Genomic DNA, 16577 nt, shown 5'->3' with positions numbered 1-16577 from the left:
CGCAGACGTATATAACGCAAAATGGTCGTTTGAAACGATACCCCATAAAAGAAACGCACATGTAAATGTCACAAATATGATGAAATGTTTTTCATACAAAAATGTTTCAATATTATGAACTCGAGGAATTTCAGTTGCTGTTATTCCTTTTGCAGCAATAATGTTTACTTTTACTGTCGTGTTGATGCAGGTAATTTGAATGTACTTTATATGTATTTAAATCTATTAATTCGGGAGAAATATCAGAGAAGAAAGCGTTTTTTTAAATGAGTTATTTTACTACAGTGTCACCTGGATGAGGATGTCAATAATTATTAATTATAATTATTATTAAGAGTCAAGAAAGAGACCATATAGTTAAAACTCTAATACAGGGGTAGTGCATGCAGGCCTATCCTACTATCTGGATTTTGTGTTTCCTTTCTTGTTGCACCATTGATGTTTATTTAGGAATATACCATGTAATCACTGTATTAGAGGAATATAATTTATTATCCAAAATAATATATACTGTATTAAGTGATTACAGCAAGGTTTGACTATGTCTCTAGTACAACACTGCAGAAAACTGACCAGTGTCTTCTCATCTGGACTATTGTAACAGTTTATTTTGGTGTCTAATAAAGAAGGAGCTGTCTCGCCTGCAATGGATACAAAGCTCTGCAGTAAGAATTCTGACCCACTCTAGTAGAAGAACTCACATTTCTCCGATTCTTAAAACTCTTCACTGACTGCCAGTTTCCTTTAGGATCAGATCTATTCATGGTCAGATCTTCCATCAGTGACCTGATCCAGACTTACACCCCAGCTTGAGCTCTGAGGTCTGTGGATCAGAATCTACTGATGGTTCCTGAACACGCTTCCGGACCAGAGGAGAGAAATCCTTCCAGGCTGTTGCTCCTAAGCTTTGGAACGATCTTCCTCTGTGTTTGATGATCTACTGACTCCTTCAAGAAACATCTTAAGCCATTCTTATCAGCCTTTTTCCCTGGTTTTCTGGGACTCCTGTCTTACATGTCTTGATCTTTTAAAGTATATATTTGAACTGTGTATTGTTTTTGATTATTTAAAGCGCTTTGTGACCCTGGTCTAGAAAAACAATTTACAAACAACCATTATTTATTTACTTACTAACTGACGGTAACCCTGCGGGTCACAAGGTGTCCTTGGAGTTGCCTGGAGTCAAATATAGATTGTTGACTTTCACTAGCATCTGTAATCTTCAGAGCTTTGCCTTTTGGCTCAGCTCTTTCTTCACTCAGATTGGCTCATTAATTGTTCCGACTTTTAAGCATTCTGAAACTCGCCCTGCGGTAACTGAAGGGTCACCCTAGACATCTGTCCAATCGGCTGGAAACCTGCACAGTGGTTGGAATATTGCTCTTGTCATTGTGGGTGTGTAATTTCAAGATTAGGCCATTGTGATGGTGGCAGGGGTGATAAGGAGAAGAGGAGATAAGTATTTTCAGAAAGTATCACTCATGAATCAATAACAAAAGAGTTCAGTTGTTTTTTTCCTAAATACCCTCTACTTCTCTACTTTCTCTTCGTATATTCTTTTGTCCTCTCGGCCGCATTCGAGCTTTTAATTTGAAGGCTGCCTGCTAATCCCCGCCCACCGACCATGTCGCCATGGAGACCGCGCAAGAGCGAGCAGGCAGCTGCTGGAGTGTTTCCGCTCCCCTAAAATAAAGAGCCGAGCACGGAAAAACAAGAGGACGGCTCCGAGGAACAACAACACACGACGGCGAACGGATCTACCTGGACTTTAACTCCGCTTCTCTCCGCCTCCGACCCTCTCTCTGAACATCCGCATTCATGCCTCGAATGTGAGTCGAAGACAGGAAGGCTCGCCGCTGCTGCTAACCTTTACGTTGGTGAGTCGACTTTTTTTTTCCGCCAGCTCAGCACAGAGACCACCTCAGCTTCGTATGATTCCCGATTTATCCTCGTATTTCTCGTAAAATATATCCGAATTAAACGACAACGAAAACTAAATGTAGCTAATTTGCTAACAGCGAAGTGTGCTTATGAATAAGCCCTGAATGCTGTCTTTCAGGATACATTTGAGTTGTTTGTGATAAATAAACAATAAATACTATATTATATTACTGAATTATTTAACCAGTATCACATTTATTGTTGTGTTTTGCTGGGTAGAATCCTTAAAATCTTGTTTATTCGCGAGTGTAAACATTAAACAGCTGTAACGCTTCGCGTTGTCGCCATGAGTCAACAATAAATGCTTCTTTTTTTACCATTTAAATACAGGGATTTTCTGATACTTTCTTTCTTTTTTTGTCGATCTGAGCACGTTGTTGGTGTGTGAGTGAATGTGCTCCTGCAGACTCTTTGTTCAACTCGCTCACAGTACATGTTCACGTGTCCGAGCGTGTGACTGCCTTCCGAGCTCCACCAGGCTCGCCTGAGACATTTCCACTGACTAGTTTCATCCCCTGTAACCTCTCAACTGTTCCTCAAACTGCAAGGCTGTCATTTCCCATCACTGGATTTGTTTTTTTCTCTTATTATTTGGTTCCCATAAACTTTCAGTCATTTCCTGTTCGCAGGCTGGCTCTCATGGCTGTCACAACAAAGGGCAGTATTGATATTTAAAGGGCTGAAAGTGTTTAATCTTAAATTCCTTGAAATAAATTCAGGACTATCCTGTTCACTGTTGGTTCTATGTTACTTGTTATTTACCTGGATTTAAATGTTAATTTGAAATTGGATTCTCTTCATTTCTTATGGGCCAATATGTTGTTTTTTTTCAAATATATCAATAATCTATTAAATGTTTCATGAAGTTTTTATGGTTATCCCACTCACTTCGATGACGAATACGATCGATAATACCTGCTGTGTCGTCGTGTCTGAGATTGAACACGATCGAACTTGGAGAAATGTTGAGTGCAAGGAGAAGTCAAATCTTATCTTTACACATGGTTGACTAGCACCTAACTAGTCAGTTGACACGCATGATATGATGTATACGAAACACTCTGGCTTCATTTTTAACTTTAACCATGTAAAAACTGTGTCCTAAGGAACTAACTGGTGCTAAGATAGGCCTGGGCTTGTTTCTCTTGTTGGTACTAAAATAAGGTGGAAAACGACGATTAACGAAAGCAAGTTGACTAGTTTTGTATTAACAACTGATGACCATGTAAACATGGTTGTTTACTAAACTGTTCCGACAAGTACTACTGGAACAGCAATGACTCGAAAGCCTCTGCGGATGTGTTATGTAGGCTTATGGCAACCAAATATTTAGTATGGTCATAATGTAACTTTTATTTTTATATTTGGAAGGATTTCCTGGGTCGTTATTAAGAAACGGTGAGTGCTAATATTAGCTAGCTTCACACGTTTGGCTTGTTATATACTTAACCTCTTCCCCTGCTGTGTCTCAAATCACATACTTCTCTTCTCAGTGCACTGGAGGTTAGTATGCATCAGGATAGTGTACGTGCTAACTAGTAACAAATTGTCAATGTTGCATTTCTGCTCTGCTGACTTGTACTACTTGCTGGAAACAACGGATAATTGTTGGGTTGATTCCATCTGCTATTTTCTAAGAATTCCTATGGTTGTTGTGGTTTTAAATGTTATCTCACTCACCCAATTCCTGTTAACTACTGAATAACGCTAATCCTTATCGTGGTATAGTGTAAACTTGGTGTGAAATCATGACTTATCAAACCAATAAAGTTGTCGTTAGTATTACTACTTATACCCTACTTTGGTGAAAACATGCGAGTCAAGCCTGAGTTGCGGGATAAATGTTGTATTGTTTCCCAGATTTCTTCACTTGGTACTCGCTAGACTTTGAAGATTGGTGTTATTGCTTGAATTTCTTTCGCACAATCAGGCTCATTTTTAACGCTCTTTTCAAGATGTGCTTTAACACACTGTATTTTAAAGATAAGTTTAAAAAAAACAACTCCCCATGTTGCCTGGTTATTGAAATATGATTTTACAACAAAAGCCATTTTGTACAGCTTCAGGTCCAAAATTCCGGGGGTTATGTTTGACAACCACTTCTGAAGAAAACATCTTGTGCATGGAGATAAGAATGTTAGGTTGGTTAGCTTCCACTTTCAAACTGTTTTTATGAATCACATTTTGCTTTTATTTCTGCAAGTTGTGTACCAAGATAGTCCTCACTCTTGTGACTACACAAGGTTAAGAGGACTCTTGCTAGCTTCATCATGCTTAAAAAACAAAGGCGCCTTTCTGTGCTGCCGTGCAGAGCCCTGAGGTTTCTAACCATCAGCAGCAGCACTGGAGCCTATCGGGTGGAAATCTCCTTTTTCTCTGGCACACTGGGGGCTCTCTCTTCCCGGACACATGCCTGTGTGGCTTCTCTGCTTGAATCCTTGTGTATTCCTGGAGCCCCGGGCAGCTGAAAAACTGCAGCAGCAGCCTGCTGGCCGGCTGGTTGTCTCACTCGTGTCTGAAGTGGACGGTTGCCCAGTTTTCTTTTTGGGGCGGAGGGAGGGCATTTTCTTACTTTCCCGATGCCCTTGATGGCGCCGCCGTCGCTTGCATTATTGATTAACGGTCATTTGATGATAATGCTCAGTAGCACGTCCAACAAAACTTCATCTCCGTATACGTGGTTTCGTTGTGACTGACGATAAACTAGGACGAATGAGTTTTGCTCTTGAAATGATCTACAAATGCAAAAGTGTAATCACATGTTCAGAGCATTTGTGTCGTGGCTTCATACCAATTAAAATCACATACCTTCTGGGTTTTTAAAATGTATATGTCAAAGTATAGATTGGAATCCAGTAGGATCTGGAATCCTACTAGTAGGGATTGGAATTTCAATCTGTACTAGTACAGACCCTACTACTGTATTGGGATCTGAATATTGGAATTCCAATCTGTCCTATTAGGATTCCAGATCCTATTCGATTCCAATCTGTACTGTGACATATATATATTTAAACCCACAAATATGCTAGATTAACATTTAATATCAAGATTGTTTGTGCATCTAAAAATTAACTTGGTCTACAATTTCTACTTTCATATTCAAAATCTGCTGCTAACTAACACTGGCATCTGAACCGTTACTCTCAATATCCATTTCCTAAACCGAGAAATTCAGGAGTAAGCCATTAGAGCAAGTAGCCACTATCAGGAAATGTACCTAATGAGTCGTGCCCGGGGTAGTTAATTAACTTTGCCATCACGACGTCAAACTACAATCATTCCGTGTGATTATTGTTTGTGAGCATATTGCTCTGATAGCTTGCAGGTCAAATGTGGTTACGTGTTTCAGTGTGGCCTTTCGCGGTTTGAAATGAATTCATATTTACTTTAATCCTTCTTTGGTAACCCTTTAAAACAGGGAATACATATGAACAATTGATACGCTTATTTATCTGGTTATATTGTTGACAGGGTTTATGTTGAAAGTGTTTTTATATTGTATTTTTTTATGGTATTGTTTGTTTTGCCCTGACAGTGGGGCTCTAATTCCGTTTATAATGACAGATAATAAATAAAGGCATTCTGTTCTATGACACGTTTACACTGATAATCACTGATTATTAATAGAAAATAGAGAAGTAAAAATGAAATTTAGTGATAACAAACTTAACAATAAAGTAATGTTAATAATATTGTCTTCTTTAAAGAAAAATGGGGAATATACTAGCATTAATGGCACCCATAACATAATTACTCAAAAATAAGCATTTTAGGTTCTGACCGTGTACAGTAATTACGATGCTGCTAATACTTTTAGATTGGCGTTTTACCCCGGTAGAAAATGACTGCTTAGTGTAAAACATTTTTGATGTTATAGCCGGAATTATCAATAGTGAATAACTTTTCTCATAACATGAAGAAAAGTTAATCTTAAATCACTTTGTTAATAATAACTGTTAATAATCAGAAATTAAGGTTTTCTTGTGTGTGAAATCCATGAATATCATGCTATTAAGGGAAGAATATAGTCCCAATGATGTGAGTTAGTACTTTATAATTGTTAATAAGTGTTCCTTTGTTGATAATGCAGGTAAAAAGCCTATTGATAGTTAATATGTGTCCCCTGTTCCAAAGGGTTACCCTTACTAGTTGAGGAACCGTTTGGTGAGCAGTGTGGACTCTAACAATCGGAATGTATTGTCGGTTGACAAAGAGATTGGACTTTGTACACAATAAAGCTTGTAGATTTGAGTATTTTACAAATTCCTAATGTTGTTTATTAAGATGATTCTCGGTGGTTTGGTAAGTCGCATTAGTTTCCCTGTAACCGATACTACTCAATTATTCAGATAACGCCCGAAGACACACACCTTTGAATGTTTCATGAAACAAGGAAGCAATCTGTTTTTATGGCATCTATTTATAGGAGCAGGCCCGTCCCAGCTTCATAATTTACGTGGTTGTTCCTCTCAAGGTACACAGTCCAACTAGTGATGGTTACAAAGATAAACTAAATAAGCCCTCGCAACATGTCAACTGTTCTGTCCCTGGTGTGTGGAAGACTAATGGTGTCACTACTCAGTCCCACGGAGCTGCAGACAGGAAATTAAGTGTTTGCTTAAGTGTTCTTTCTAAAATGGTCCTACAGGAAACCACAACTAAAATTAGTTCATGTGCTACGTGTAGCCGATGGGATTTTCACTCGGTTGAGTTAAGTCGATGGCTTGTAGATTCAAATATGAGAGTAGATCTCATGTTTTATCAATTGAATGCCTTAAATGTTGCTCTATGTATGAAGAGAGTAATTGTAATAGAAATCTTTAAGCATAAAGAGTTTAAAATTGTTTTTAATAATGCATAAAGAGCAGTACAAGCTTGACCCAATTCATGTTTATATCTTGACCCCATGGCGAGTGCAGAGTGTTAATGGGTTGATTTCTATCTGGCAGTGATTCTAATTTAGATGATAAATGTAATGAATTATGGGAAAGCAGTTGTATGTTTTTCCTTCAACGAGAAAGAGAGAAAGCGTCTTTAAGGATGTATAGTAATGTAATGTTGAAAAAAAAAAAAAAACATTACATGTTGAATTTCTACTCTCTTATTTCAAATAGTATTTTTAATCTCCAGGCTATGCCAACTGTGAGACCTTCAGACAGAGACTGAATTATACCGTCAATATAAAAAAAGAGATTTTTCTAAAGGTGAGAAACGTTTTGTTGAACACATCATCGAGTGTTTCGCTCGAGCACTTAGATCTGTCCGCGGGGGATTGATGGCTTCCAGCCACGTGCCGGGCCGATTCTGCTTAATTTTTTCAGTCCGCACAACCGCGCTGCTCAATACCGTGAACTCAGCTGGAGGTCAGTCCTGCATTACAAATGCCGTCCTGAGCGGCGAGTGGCTGTGATGGTAAGATGCCTCTGAACGCTGCCTTTGGCTCAATAAAGGACTCAAACTGTTCTGCCAAATCCTACCTGCGTCATTCCCTCCCTCTCGCCAGCCCTGCATGCAGGTATGCTTCTTCATTATTGCCTCAGAGGGGGAGACGTCACGGAGCTGGTGACAGTCGGACCCCCTGTGGATATAGTGTTGCCGTGTGCCTGGATTAGAAAACATTTTCTGCTTCATGAAACAACATGTACAAACCATTTGCACCGAGTAATTATTTAGTTTGAATACTCCAAACCTTAATTTTGAGACCATTAATAACTGCAGGGGTGTCGGACTTGAAATTATTGATGAATTATTGAATTCAATCTGGAAAAGGGGGGGTAATTGGCTAATGTCAGAGGCGTATGAGGAACCATGACGACGATGTGTTACCAGGGTTACAATAACCAAACACGAAAAACCATTAAGTTTCAGGGCACTGTGCCATTAAACTACTTTATTTTGCCTATTAACCATATTCAGGGAGAAACCATTTTCTTGTGGCGTCAAGACATTACGCCCCATATCGGAGAAACCAAGATGGCTGCCAAAGACCCCGGCAGAATATGCCATCAAAGTAGTAATGGTTGTGATTTGCTGACCTCCACACGAAGAACATCATTCTTTGCCAAAACAAGATATGATTATGTGTCTTATATCACTTTTCCTTAAAACATTTTCAAAATTCCCATCATGCTTTAGAGCAGCCTATAATTCCTCAGTCAGATTTGTGTGGAATGAGAAAGGGAAGTCTTGAAAACAGTCAATAAACTTTGACCTTGTTCAACTAAGCAAGGATTTCCTGTCCCGGCAAAATGATTTATTAGAATGAAGTTTTGATATTGAAACGTTGCATAGTAATATTGAGGGTCGAAGTGTCGGCGTGAGACTCAAGGTCTCATAGACCGACTGCACCAAGTGTTTTTTTTTTAAACTTTTGCCCGATCGGTTGAAAGTCAATCATTCGTAGCCTTGACTCAAGAAGTGAGTTGGCAGGAAGTGTTTGAGATGTTGTAATTGGAGAATCGGGAAGACGGGAAGCGTGGACGCTGCAAGTATACAAGTGTGGGCGTAATCGAATTCATGCGATGCATTACTCAAATAAGTCCAGCATAGGCTTTACACGCAATGCATTTCTGCTCTCAGGTTATTGTTGAGTACCTGTGTCCCTGAAGCCATGGGTTATTTGTAAGGGACCGTGCAGCTGATTTGCATTATTAGCCACTGACATCCAAATGCAACCATTACTATAGCCATTAGCCCGGCGGTCCTGTCCAATGTTAATGGACTCTGCTGCTCTCTCATGTAGCCCAGCTGTCCAGCCATCTCCTCACATAATGCAGACTCTCCCACACTATCCTCATCTCTCAGTCATTCACAACCAAGACGGCTTCAACAAGTCGTTATAGTCACTACTGAAAAATGTTTGTCTTATTTTAAACTCCTTTCTACTTCTACTAGATCTTTTTCTTTCAAAATATCAGGATCTTTTTTCCTTACTTCTTTAACTCCGATCCATGGGTCTCTGAATCATAGTTTGTTTTTTAAATCATATTTTACATTTCAAGGAATACAGATCAGACGACTTGTTGAGTCTTGTTGTTGAAAAGTTCTTGAAGTTGAAGGAAAATTCATCTTTAATAGTAAGCCTTTGTGAAGTCTTTCCTGGTGTACTATTTTTTTCCATGCGCTTTTGGATACATCCACTTTATTTTAGCATTAAAAAGACACACAGTAATACCTTTGTACTAACATTGTGGGTTTTTTTTTCTCTTCCACATGTTCTCTAGTGATCATGAAGTGAGTGTAAAAGCTAGAACCATACAATTAAAACATTGATTATTAATACATCATCAAGCCAATTATAAGCGTTGTTTTTACAAAGGATTGTCAACTGTTATGCTAGCAACCAAAAGCATGCAGAACTTGATTCACAATTTTTAAACGGCGTAGTACATGAATAATGTGTGACTGGCTGGATATATATAGATATAGATATATATCTATATCTATATCTATCTCTCTATCCAGCCTTTTAAGTTTTTGTTGACTTTGTTTCATTTTCATATTTTGCTCAAAGCTTTGACACAATATTGACTAAACGTTGGGTCTATTTCCTTGGCTGGTTTAATTTCGTGGTGCAGTGAAGTGTGGAAATTGATGTCGATCAGAAAAGCCCTCCTCCCGATTCAGCCACTGGCGGCTGGTTCAGAAAAAAAAGAAGCTAATGTTGTCTGAGTTTGTTTGTGGTGCTTAAAGAGCACTGGGAGGAAGAGGCAGCAGATTGATCTGATGACGTGAGCCTCGCAGGATTTTTACTCTCCACGTCCGTCTAAGTTGCCTCTGGTTACATAATCCCAGCTGAATGTTGATAGTAATCCGTGTTCTCCCTCCCCCTCTCTCCGTCCCTCCCTCCCGATGTGACCCGCACAGGTTAAGCCGTAAAGGACTTGCTGGTTGCCGGAGGAAAAGATGTGCGATGGAATGGTAGCTGTTCAGACGAGAGCGCTGTCCTTCGCCTCCTCTGGAGCCCACAGGCTGGCTGCCTCCCTGCTTCTCCTGCTCTTCTTCCTCCTCCCTCATGGTCACGCATCAGGTAAGCTCACGCCGCCTCTCTCTCCCCCCGCCCGGTCCACATCGACCCTGCCGCCATTTTTTTTCCCGCTGGCCTCTAGTGAAATGATCTGCGTTTGTTTCCCTGCCGCCGTGCGGGTCAGCGCTATTAAATTAGCATCTTCGTACTCTCGGTGCCGACCCAGAGCTCACTCTGTGCCTTATGAGTCACTACGGTTCACGCCATGATTGAGTGAAACAGAGAGGATGTTGTCTGCGGTCACGTTGCTGTCATACGGTTTTAATCAGCCCACGACATTTACTGTCCTCTCGGAGCTTTTAGCCGACTTGGCAGGTTTGAGTCGCTGCCTCTCTGCAGAGACTCTCGTCAGGTTTCAGCTCTTGAACGTCGCTCGTCAGGCTCTGCTCTTCAAAGGGGGAAATGATTGCCTACCATCTACTCGCGAAGGTCCTTTTTTAGTTTTCTCACTCGTGCTCACGTGTGCCTCCTACAAGCAGCAACCCCCCGCCACACTCACACACACACCGCCTGAATGCACCAGATGTCCCATCGTTCCAGTGCGATTAGAATGAGTGTGTGGAAGTCCAGATTTAAATCCAGTGGTGTATTTTGGCTTGCTGTAACAACTTGTGATTTATTTTAACCATGTGTGACGCTTTAAGTCATTTATATTGAACTAGCCTCCTGTATTCTGTCCATTCAGTCCTTGCCTCGTTGATTCTTAAAAAAAATGAATGCCACAGCGTAAAAAATACTTGGATAAAGCTGCAGCTACTGAAGGAACCCTGCTTAAGTGCATCATCCCTCTGATTCTTATGCTCTTCTCTTATGTAACAAACACACACATGATTCATGGAGAGCCTGGAGGAATCACGTTCACAGCCTTCAAACGCAGAACAATATCCCCTGCTTGACTGCTCGACTTACTGTAGGGCTTCATCTTTTTCTCTTCATTTGTCACAGACCTTTTCTTATGAAAATGACTTGTTCTCTGGAGGGATGGATGGTGTTAAAAAGCCTTAACGGCAATGTTATAAAAGCAACTGAGGCCCTCTATTGATAATTAATATTGTTCTTTAGAGCTGCAAGAAAAGTCAATATATTTGTTTCGACAATGATTATGATATTTATTTGGTACTTGTATTTTGTTAAAGTTTACAATGTGGCTGCATTGGAAATAAAAAAGACAGAATAACCAGTGGTGTGTAAAATATGAATCACTGGACCATTTACATCAACTTAAAGCTACATTCTGAATAAAAACTTGAGCTACGTCTTGTTTTTTATTTAAAGCATACTTCATTCATTTGAAACCTTTTATTTATTACTTTCTTTAGAAATTGTTCCATTCTTAATGGATATCCAAAGCAATATAAATGATTACATTTGATGTGTTGATGTTAATTACTTATACATAAACTTGTATATAAAATGATGTCAAACATTGTTCTGTGTTGAGGCACCATCACATACCTATTCTTATTCATGAGTGCTTAAAGGTTACCATCAGTCGAAGGATCAAGATCGTATCTGCCGTTGACACACAGGTTATTCCTGTCGTACATTTGTGGTGTAATGACTTCCTCAAAGCTCATAACTGCTGAGTAATGGCTACACTTGCTTTTTATTAGAACTGAAAGCAGATGCAGAAAAACGAACTTGAGGTAGATAGAACTTTGTTAATCTCTCGGGAAAATGTCTTTGGGATGGATAAAGTTTACACTAGCTGTGTACATTACCAGGAAGTCGAGGAACTAATCTTTTGAAAGCTCATCGTCATCCTCGTATTGATTCCTTTTTTTCCCCCGCGGCTTCCGTCTCGACAGCCAACCATACATTATTCTCAGTGGTGACCAGTCGCTGTGTTTCGGGTATAATGGGATTGCTCTGGAAATATTCATGAATATGAAATTTCTCCACTGCTCAGGGGCTCATTCCAGACTCGCACAAGTCTCTGTCAGGGGTAGGAATAGAAATGGATATTAAAAATGTACAGCACATCATTTGCATTCAAAGGTGTTGTCTATGAATACTGACGGAAAACACTGAATACTAAGAATGCTTCAGGTCAAGTTGAATTGGAGTCATCTCAAAGACGATCTGAACGCATTATAAAGGGATGACTTATGAAGTTGTATATCGAGTCAAGACAATGTCAAGTAACTTGTGACTGACTGGAGTCTGATCCTTATTCAGGAAATTATAAGTGTTACAAATAAAGCTATAGTTTATTTTATAAAAAATCTAGATTTAAGTAATAATAATAATACTTGCATGTTCTGGCTTTTACACAGTTTAAAACTGACAGCAGATCACCTACACAAACAATCTCAAAGAGTTGACCTTTCAGTCAACCCTTTTCTGTGTTCAGATAAGACTATGATTCTGCCACCAAGCTAACAAGTTCCAAGTCCGTTAACAACTTGTCCTCATGATACCTTGTTAACTTTAACCTCTTTATCTCAGTGCTCGGATCACCAGCGACTAACGCACACGATTTAAAGAGATCTGATCATTGGTGACCTAGATTGAGGATCTATAACGAATAATGTTTCCTTCCAACGATTTAGATACCTTGGTACTTTTATGAGGGGGGGGGGTCAACTGGATTGACAGATTTCTGTTTCTTATGTGAAGTGATGGAGTTAATTGTTCTTATTTGAAGTTGTTTGCTAGTTGTTTGCACTGAAGCAACAAGCCTCTCCAGTGTTTGGTCTTCAACATAAGATCCCACACCCAGAGGCGTGTTACTTCATTGTGTTGTTGTCCCATTTCAGCACACACGGCAGCTTGCCTGTTCTCTAGCAAGTCTGTGTTCAGTTTTCCATTGTTCCACAGCTGGTTCTGTAAAGGAGGTGCAGCGCATAAAAGCTCTTTCCCAACAATCCAAGACATTGTTCCTTCATGGTAAATCCACAACCAAAATACCTTTCACACCCAATTGGATTGCTGATAAACAAAGTCTGCAAACAAAGTAGCATTTGGGCTCCAAGTAAACAAAGGCTAAGTCAAGGGGGCTTTTGAGTTTTACTGTGTTCAACTCTTTCCTGGGTGTTTCTGGGTTTGTGGTCACACTGTGTTGGACTCATCCAGTAAACTTCAGCAGCCATTTTTCTGAGGAAGTACGTCTATGGAAACTGATAACAAGTTCCCGACTTGAATCCGTCAGCTCTGCTACAACTACAAATACTCCCTCTGAGTCAGTGTCCGAGGTCAGGAGACAAAACACACAACTCATTCTTCCCTCCGCTTACACAAATATATCGTCTTCTATGGTTCCTGAACAGAGGAGAATAAAGCTCCCGAATTGGTTTGTAATGAGCTCATCAAAAATTCCGTTAGCCATGACTGCAGTTTTTTGGGTTTTTTTTGGGCAGTAATGTTCAGAGTGCAGTGTGAGGATGTCCTCTTGAATTGAAGGCTATCAAAGCAAAACATTTGACAACTCCCTTTACAAACATGGTAGCTTCTACACAAGCATTTTACCTCAAACTGCTGTGGTCAGTAAAAACGGAGCTGATTCAAGGGGCGTCTCAAGATCTCTGAAAATGATTTAGTACATGTGTTGAATTCTTAATTCATTTTTTTTGTTGTGACGTTGTAGTACAATTTTGTTATTAAGATGGAGTGCAGTGGTCCATCGCTATAGCACAGTTCATCCTTTCATGCTCTTGCTGTCTCTATATTTATTATTTTTGTGGTCCTGGTTTAAACTTTTTTAAGCTGCTTTTCTATTTGGACAGCATATTATCTTCAACACTACCTTTGTGGCAGACACGTAATACCGCACCCACCTTACCAATGGTGCCAACAAAAACGTGAACTTCCATGACGCTTTTCTACACACTAAACACTTACACACGCTAGTCTCTCAGTAGCGATACCTATAGGGTCGGCACCTCGTATGCAATTTTGTGTTTTTAAAGTACAAGTAAATTTGTAATGTCAGTTTAGCTAATTAAAACTTTGTCCATCCTCTTGTTGAAATGACTAAAAACATTGTGATATTAACTTGATGTAGGTTATGAAGCGAGAGAATGTTGAACATATTTATGACGGTTTGTAAAAGGATCATAAAGAGTGAATAGGGACCTTTATGAGGCGTAAACGTGTATTTTGAGTAGTTAAAAATGGAATGGTCACTACACAGTGGATTTCGTTAAATGTGGGTGTTTACAGAATGTAAGCCCTGTTATAAATGAGGGACCACTATATTACCCATTCTGGTCCTTGTTTCAAAAAGACAACAACCAACTCGATCTTCAAGCTTAAGCCATGTTAAAATGTGATTCTTAAGCATGCTGTAAGGCAACCTCTGTTCTTCTGGTCCTTAACTGTAACATGAGAACCAAGACGGCTTTTTAGGGGGTGTTTGAAGCCACAGGCCTAACCACAGCAACTTGTACCTCCTCTAAGTAAGCGGCCTGAGATTAGCTCGGCTGACGTACATGTGAAACGGTGCAAATGTGTGTGTGTCAAAAACCTTGCATCTGCCATCCTCTTCCCCAGTTCTTTCAGCCATTACCAATGTTAGTCCTCTGAGAGTGTTAATGGCAGTCTGGACAAATCCATCAGCCTTTCGTTTTCATTACCTGTGTGTTTATCGCTCCAGGCCTCATTCTCGGCTCTCGCCCTGTGTCATTTAACAGCCTACCACCCAATCGGGCTCTGGAGGGGGGTTTTAAACGCCTCGGCAGAAAAAGAATCTCTCGGCAGAAACAGATATTGCACTGCGGACAAGAGGCACAAGACCATTTCATTCCCCTTTAAACAGTCAGGCAGACAGTTCCATTACTGGTGAATCTCCCAGAAGGCCACAGGGTTATTGTTGGACTTGCAGCACTGTCACCATACCTTCCATTTAAGGGGGCAGTTTTAATATTTGGAGTCACATTTTTATTTCTTTCGGCTGAGCCTGTCAGGCTATTGGAACTTCTTTTTGACACATTGATCAGGATGCAACAAATGTGTGTTTCTCAAATATCGGGACTACAGTCCCTCATGGTGTTTCCAGAGGCTTAATGTGCAAATTTAGCTGACATTAAATGACACCTGTAGTGTTCAAAACCAGCAGAGAATCAATTACTATGCGTTTGTAGATCAAACGAAGAATACAGTTTATAAATGAGAAATGTCTTTTTTAATTGTTTGTGAGTTGTTTACTAAAGAAAAGTCCCTCCCCACAGCGTCACACCTTTTGAAAGTAGTGTGACAAAGTAGTGTGTACCTGTACAAATACAAATATCCGTTTACTTGTTCCTTGAGCTGATAAAATGTTACAGTTGCATTCTCTAGAAAAAGTTGGCATTACAATGCTTCAAAAATCTGTCTCTGTTGTCCTTGAAATTAATATAGATGTATTTAGGATCATTGCAGAATCATGTAATCGGCAGTTATGAGTTACTTCACTAAAAATGTGTGTAGCCATTAGTGTTGTTTATACCATAGTCTTGGTGAAATCTTTGACAGAAGAATTCTTCATGGGAGGTCATATGTGTTTGGATTATATACAAAATTGACTTTTCTGTTTTTAAAAGGGTTAAGAAAAGAAAAGTTAAACCATTCAGATTTACCTTTTAGAGATTTAATTTTTCAATGTAGCAAAACGACAGGAGAAGCTTGTAAATATTTTCCAGTGAGTTTGTATCTTCAGTCTGGAGTAGCTGACGGTCATAATTATTTCCAAAGGGCCTCAGCTGAAGAGCCATCCCGCTAAAGAGTGTCTGACTAACAAGCAGCTAAATATAGCCAACACTTTGTCCCTCTCTGATGCTTATTTTTATTTCATTGTCTTTGCTTTGTATTCCCATCATTCGCTTCATCGAGCGGCTCTAGTTTTTTTTTTTCACTGCACCCTCATCTCTGTCGCCTCTCTGTCTTTGATGTTTTCTCCACCGGCCCACTGAAGCGGCGTGGGCTGAGTTTTCGTCACACAGTTAGTCAACATTAGGATCCTGTTCAAACAAGCCCATCACCTTACACACAAAGCGCCCGTAGTCCCACACACACGTGTGATGAATTTGCGAATGGGTTTTGATTTCCAAACCGCCTTGCATCTGTGATTCAATCCTCGAAATAGGGGAGCAGGATTTGCTCTTGCGAAAGGTGAAAGGAGACCCTTTTAAGGATTCAGCGCAAACTCCAGCTGTTTCCTACCATCAGAAATCAATGGATGAAATAGAGAGAAGTGGGTTTTTTGGGGTTGAGAGTCGATATATCCGTTACGTCTGACTGATATTGGCAGGAGGGGAAGGGTTGGTCTCTGCAAGTGCTATCCTGTCACATTAATAAGACGTGTTGTGGTGAGAATATGGTTTACAGCTGTTGCTCTGCGGAACATTCAGAACATTACACAACACTGCTCCTAGTTCATCATATTTCACAATAATCTAAGTTCATAATGTTGTTTTGTAGTCATTATTTGGACAGAATAATTCAGTTAAGTTGGGAAGAAATTTGTAAGTTTATAAACGCATATTATACATGTGAAACACCCAAAATACTTTAAAATATTTATTTGTTTTACCCGTTTCCTATATATTTGGTAGTTACATGTTAAATTATAATTGTCTGCTTCTTCATCTATGTGCATACTCAAAGGAAACAACCAATTATTACAGGTCTT

At 39.7% G+C, this 16577-nt stretch overlaps 1 protein-coding gene across 2 annotated transcripts in view; it reads left to right on the top strand.

Moving 5' to 3' along the window:
* Window positions 1–1641: 1641 nt before the first annotated feature.
* Window positions 1642–16577, top strand: part of susd6 (sushi domain containing 6) — a 32007-nt gene continuing 17071 nt past the window's right edge. The window contains exons 1-2 of one of the 2 annotated variants that reach the window (XM_087805914.1): window positions 1642–1877; window positions 9811–9973. In XM_087805914.1, coding sequence (XP_087662040.1) covers window positions 9850–9973 — 124 coding nt within the window. In that variant the 5' untranslated portion in view covers window positions 1642–1877; window positions 9811–9849. The remainder of the gene's footprint in view (window positions 1878–9810; window positions 9974–16577) is intronic. The other variant, XM_087805913.1, reaches the window with a different exon arrangement.

Source organism: Callionymus lyra, chromosome 13 (assembly GCF_982586985.1).
Source record: "Callionymus lyra chromosome 13, fCalLyr1.hap1.1, whole genome shotgun sequence".
NCBI classification, from domain to species: domain Eukaryota; kingdom Metazoa; phylum Chordata; class Actinopteri; order Syngnathiformes; family Callionymidae; genus Callionymus; species Callionymus lyra.
This window is presented reverse-complemented; position numbering and strand designations above follow the sequence as displayed.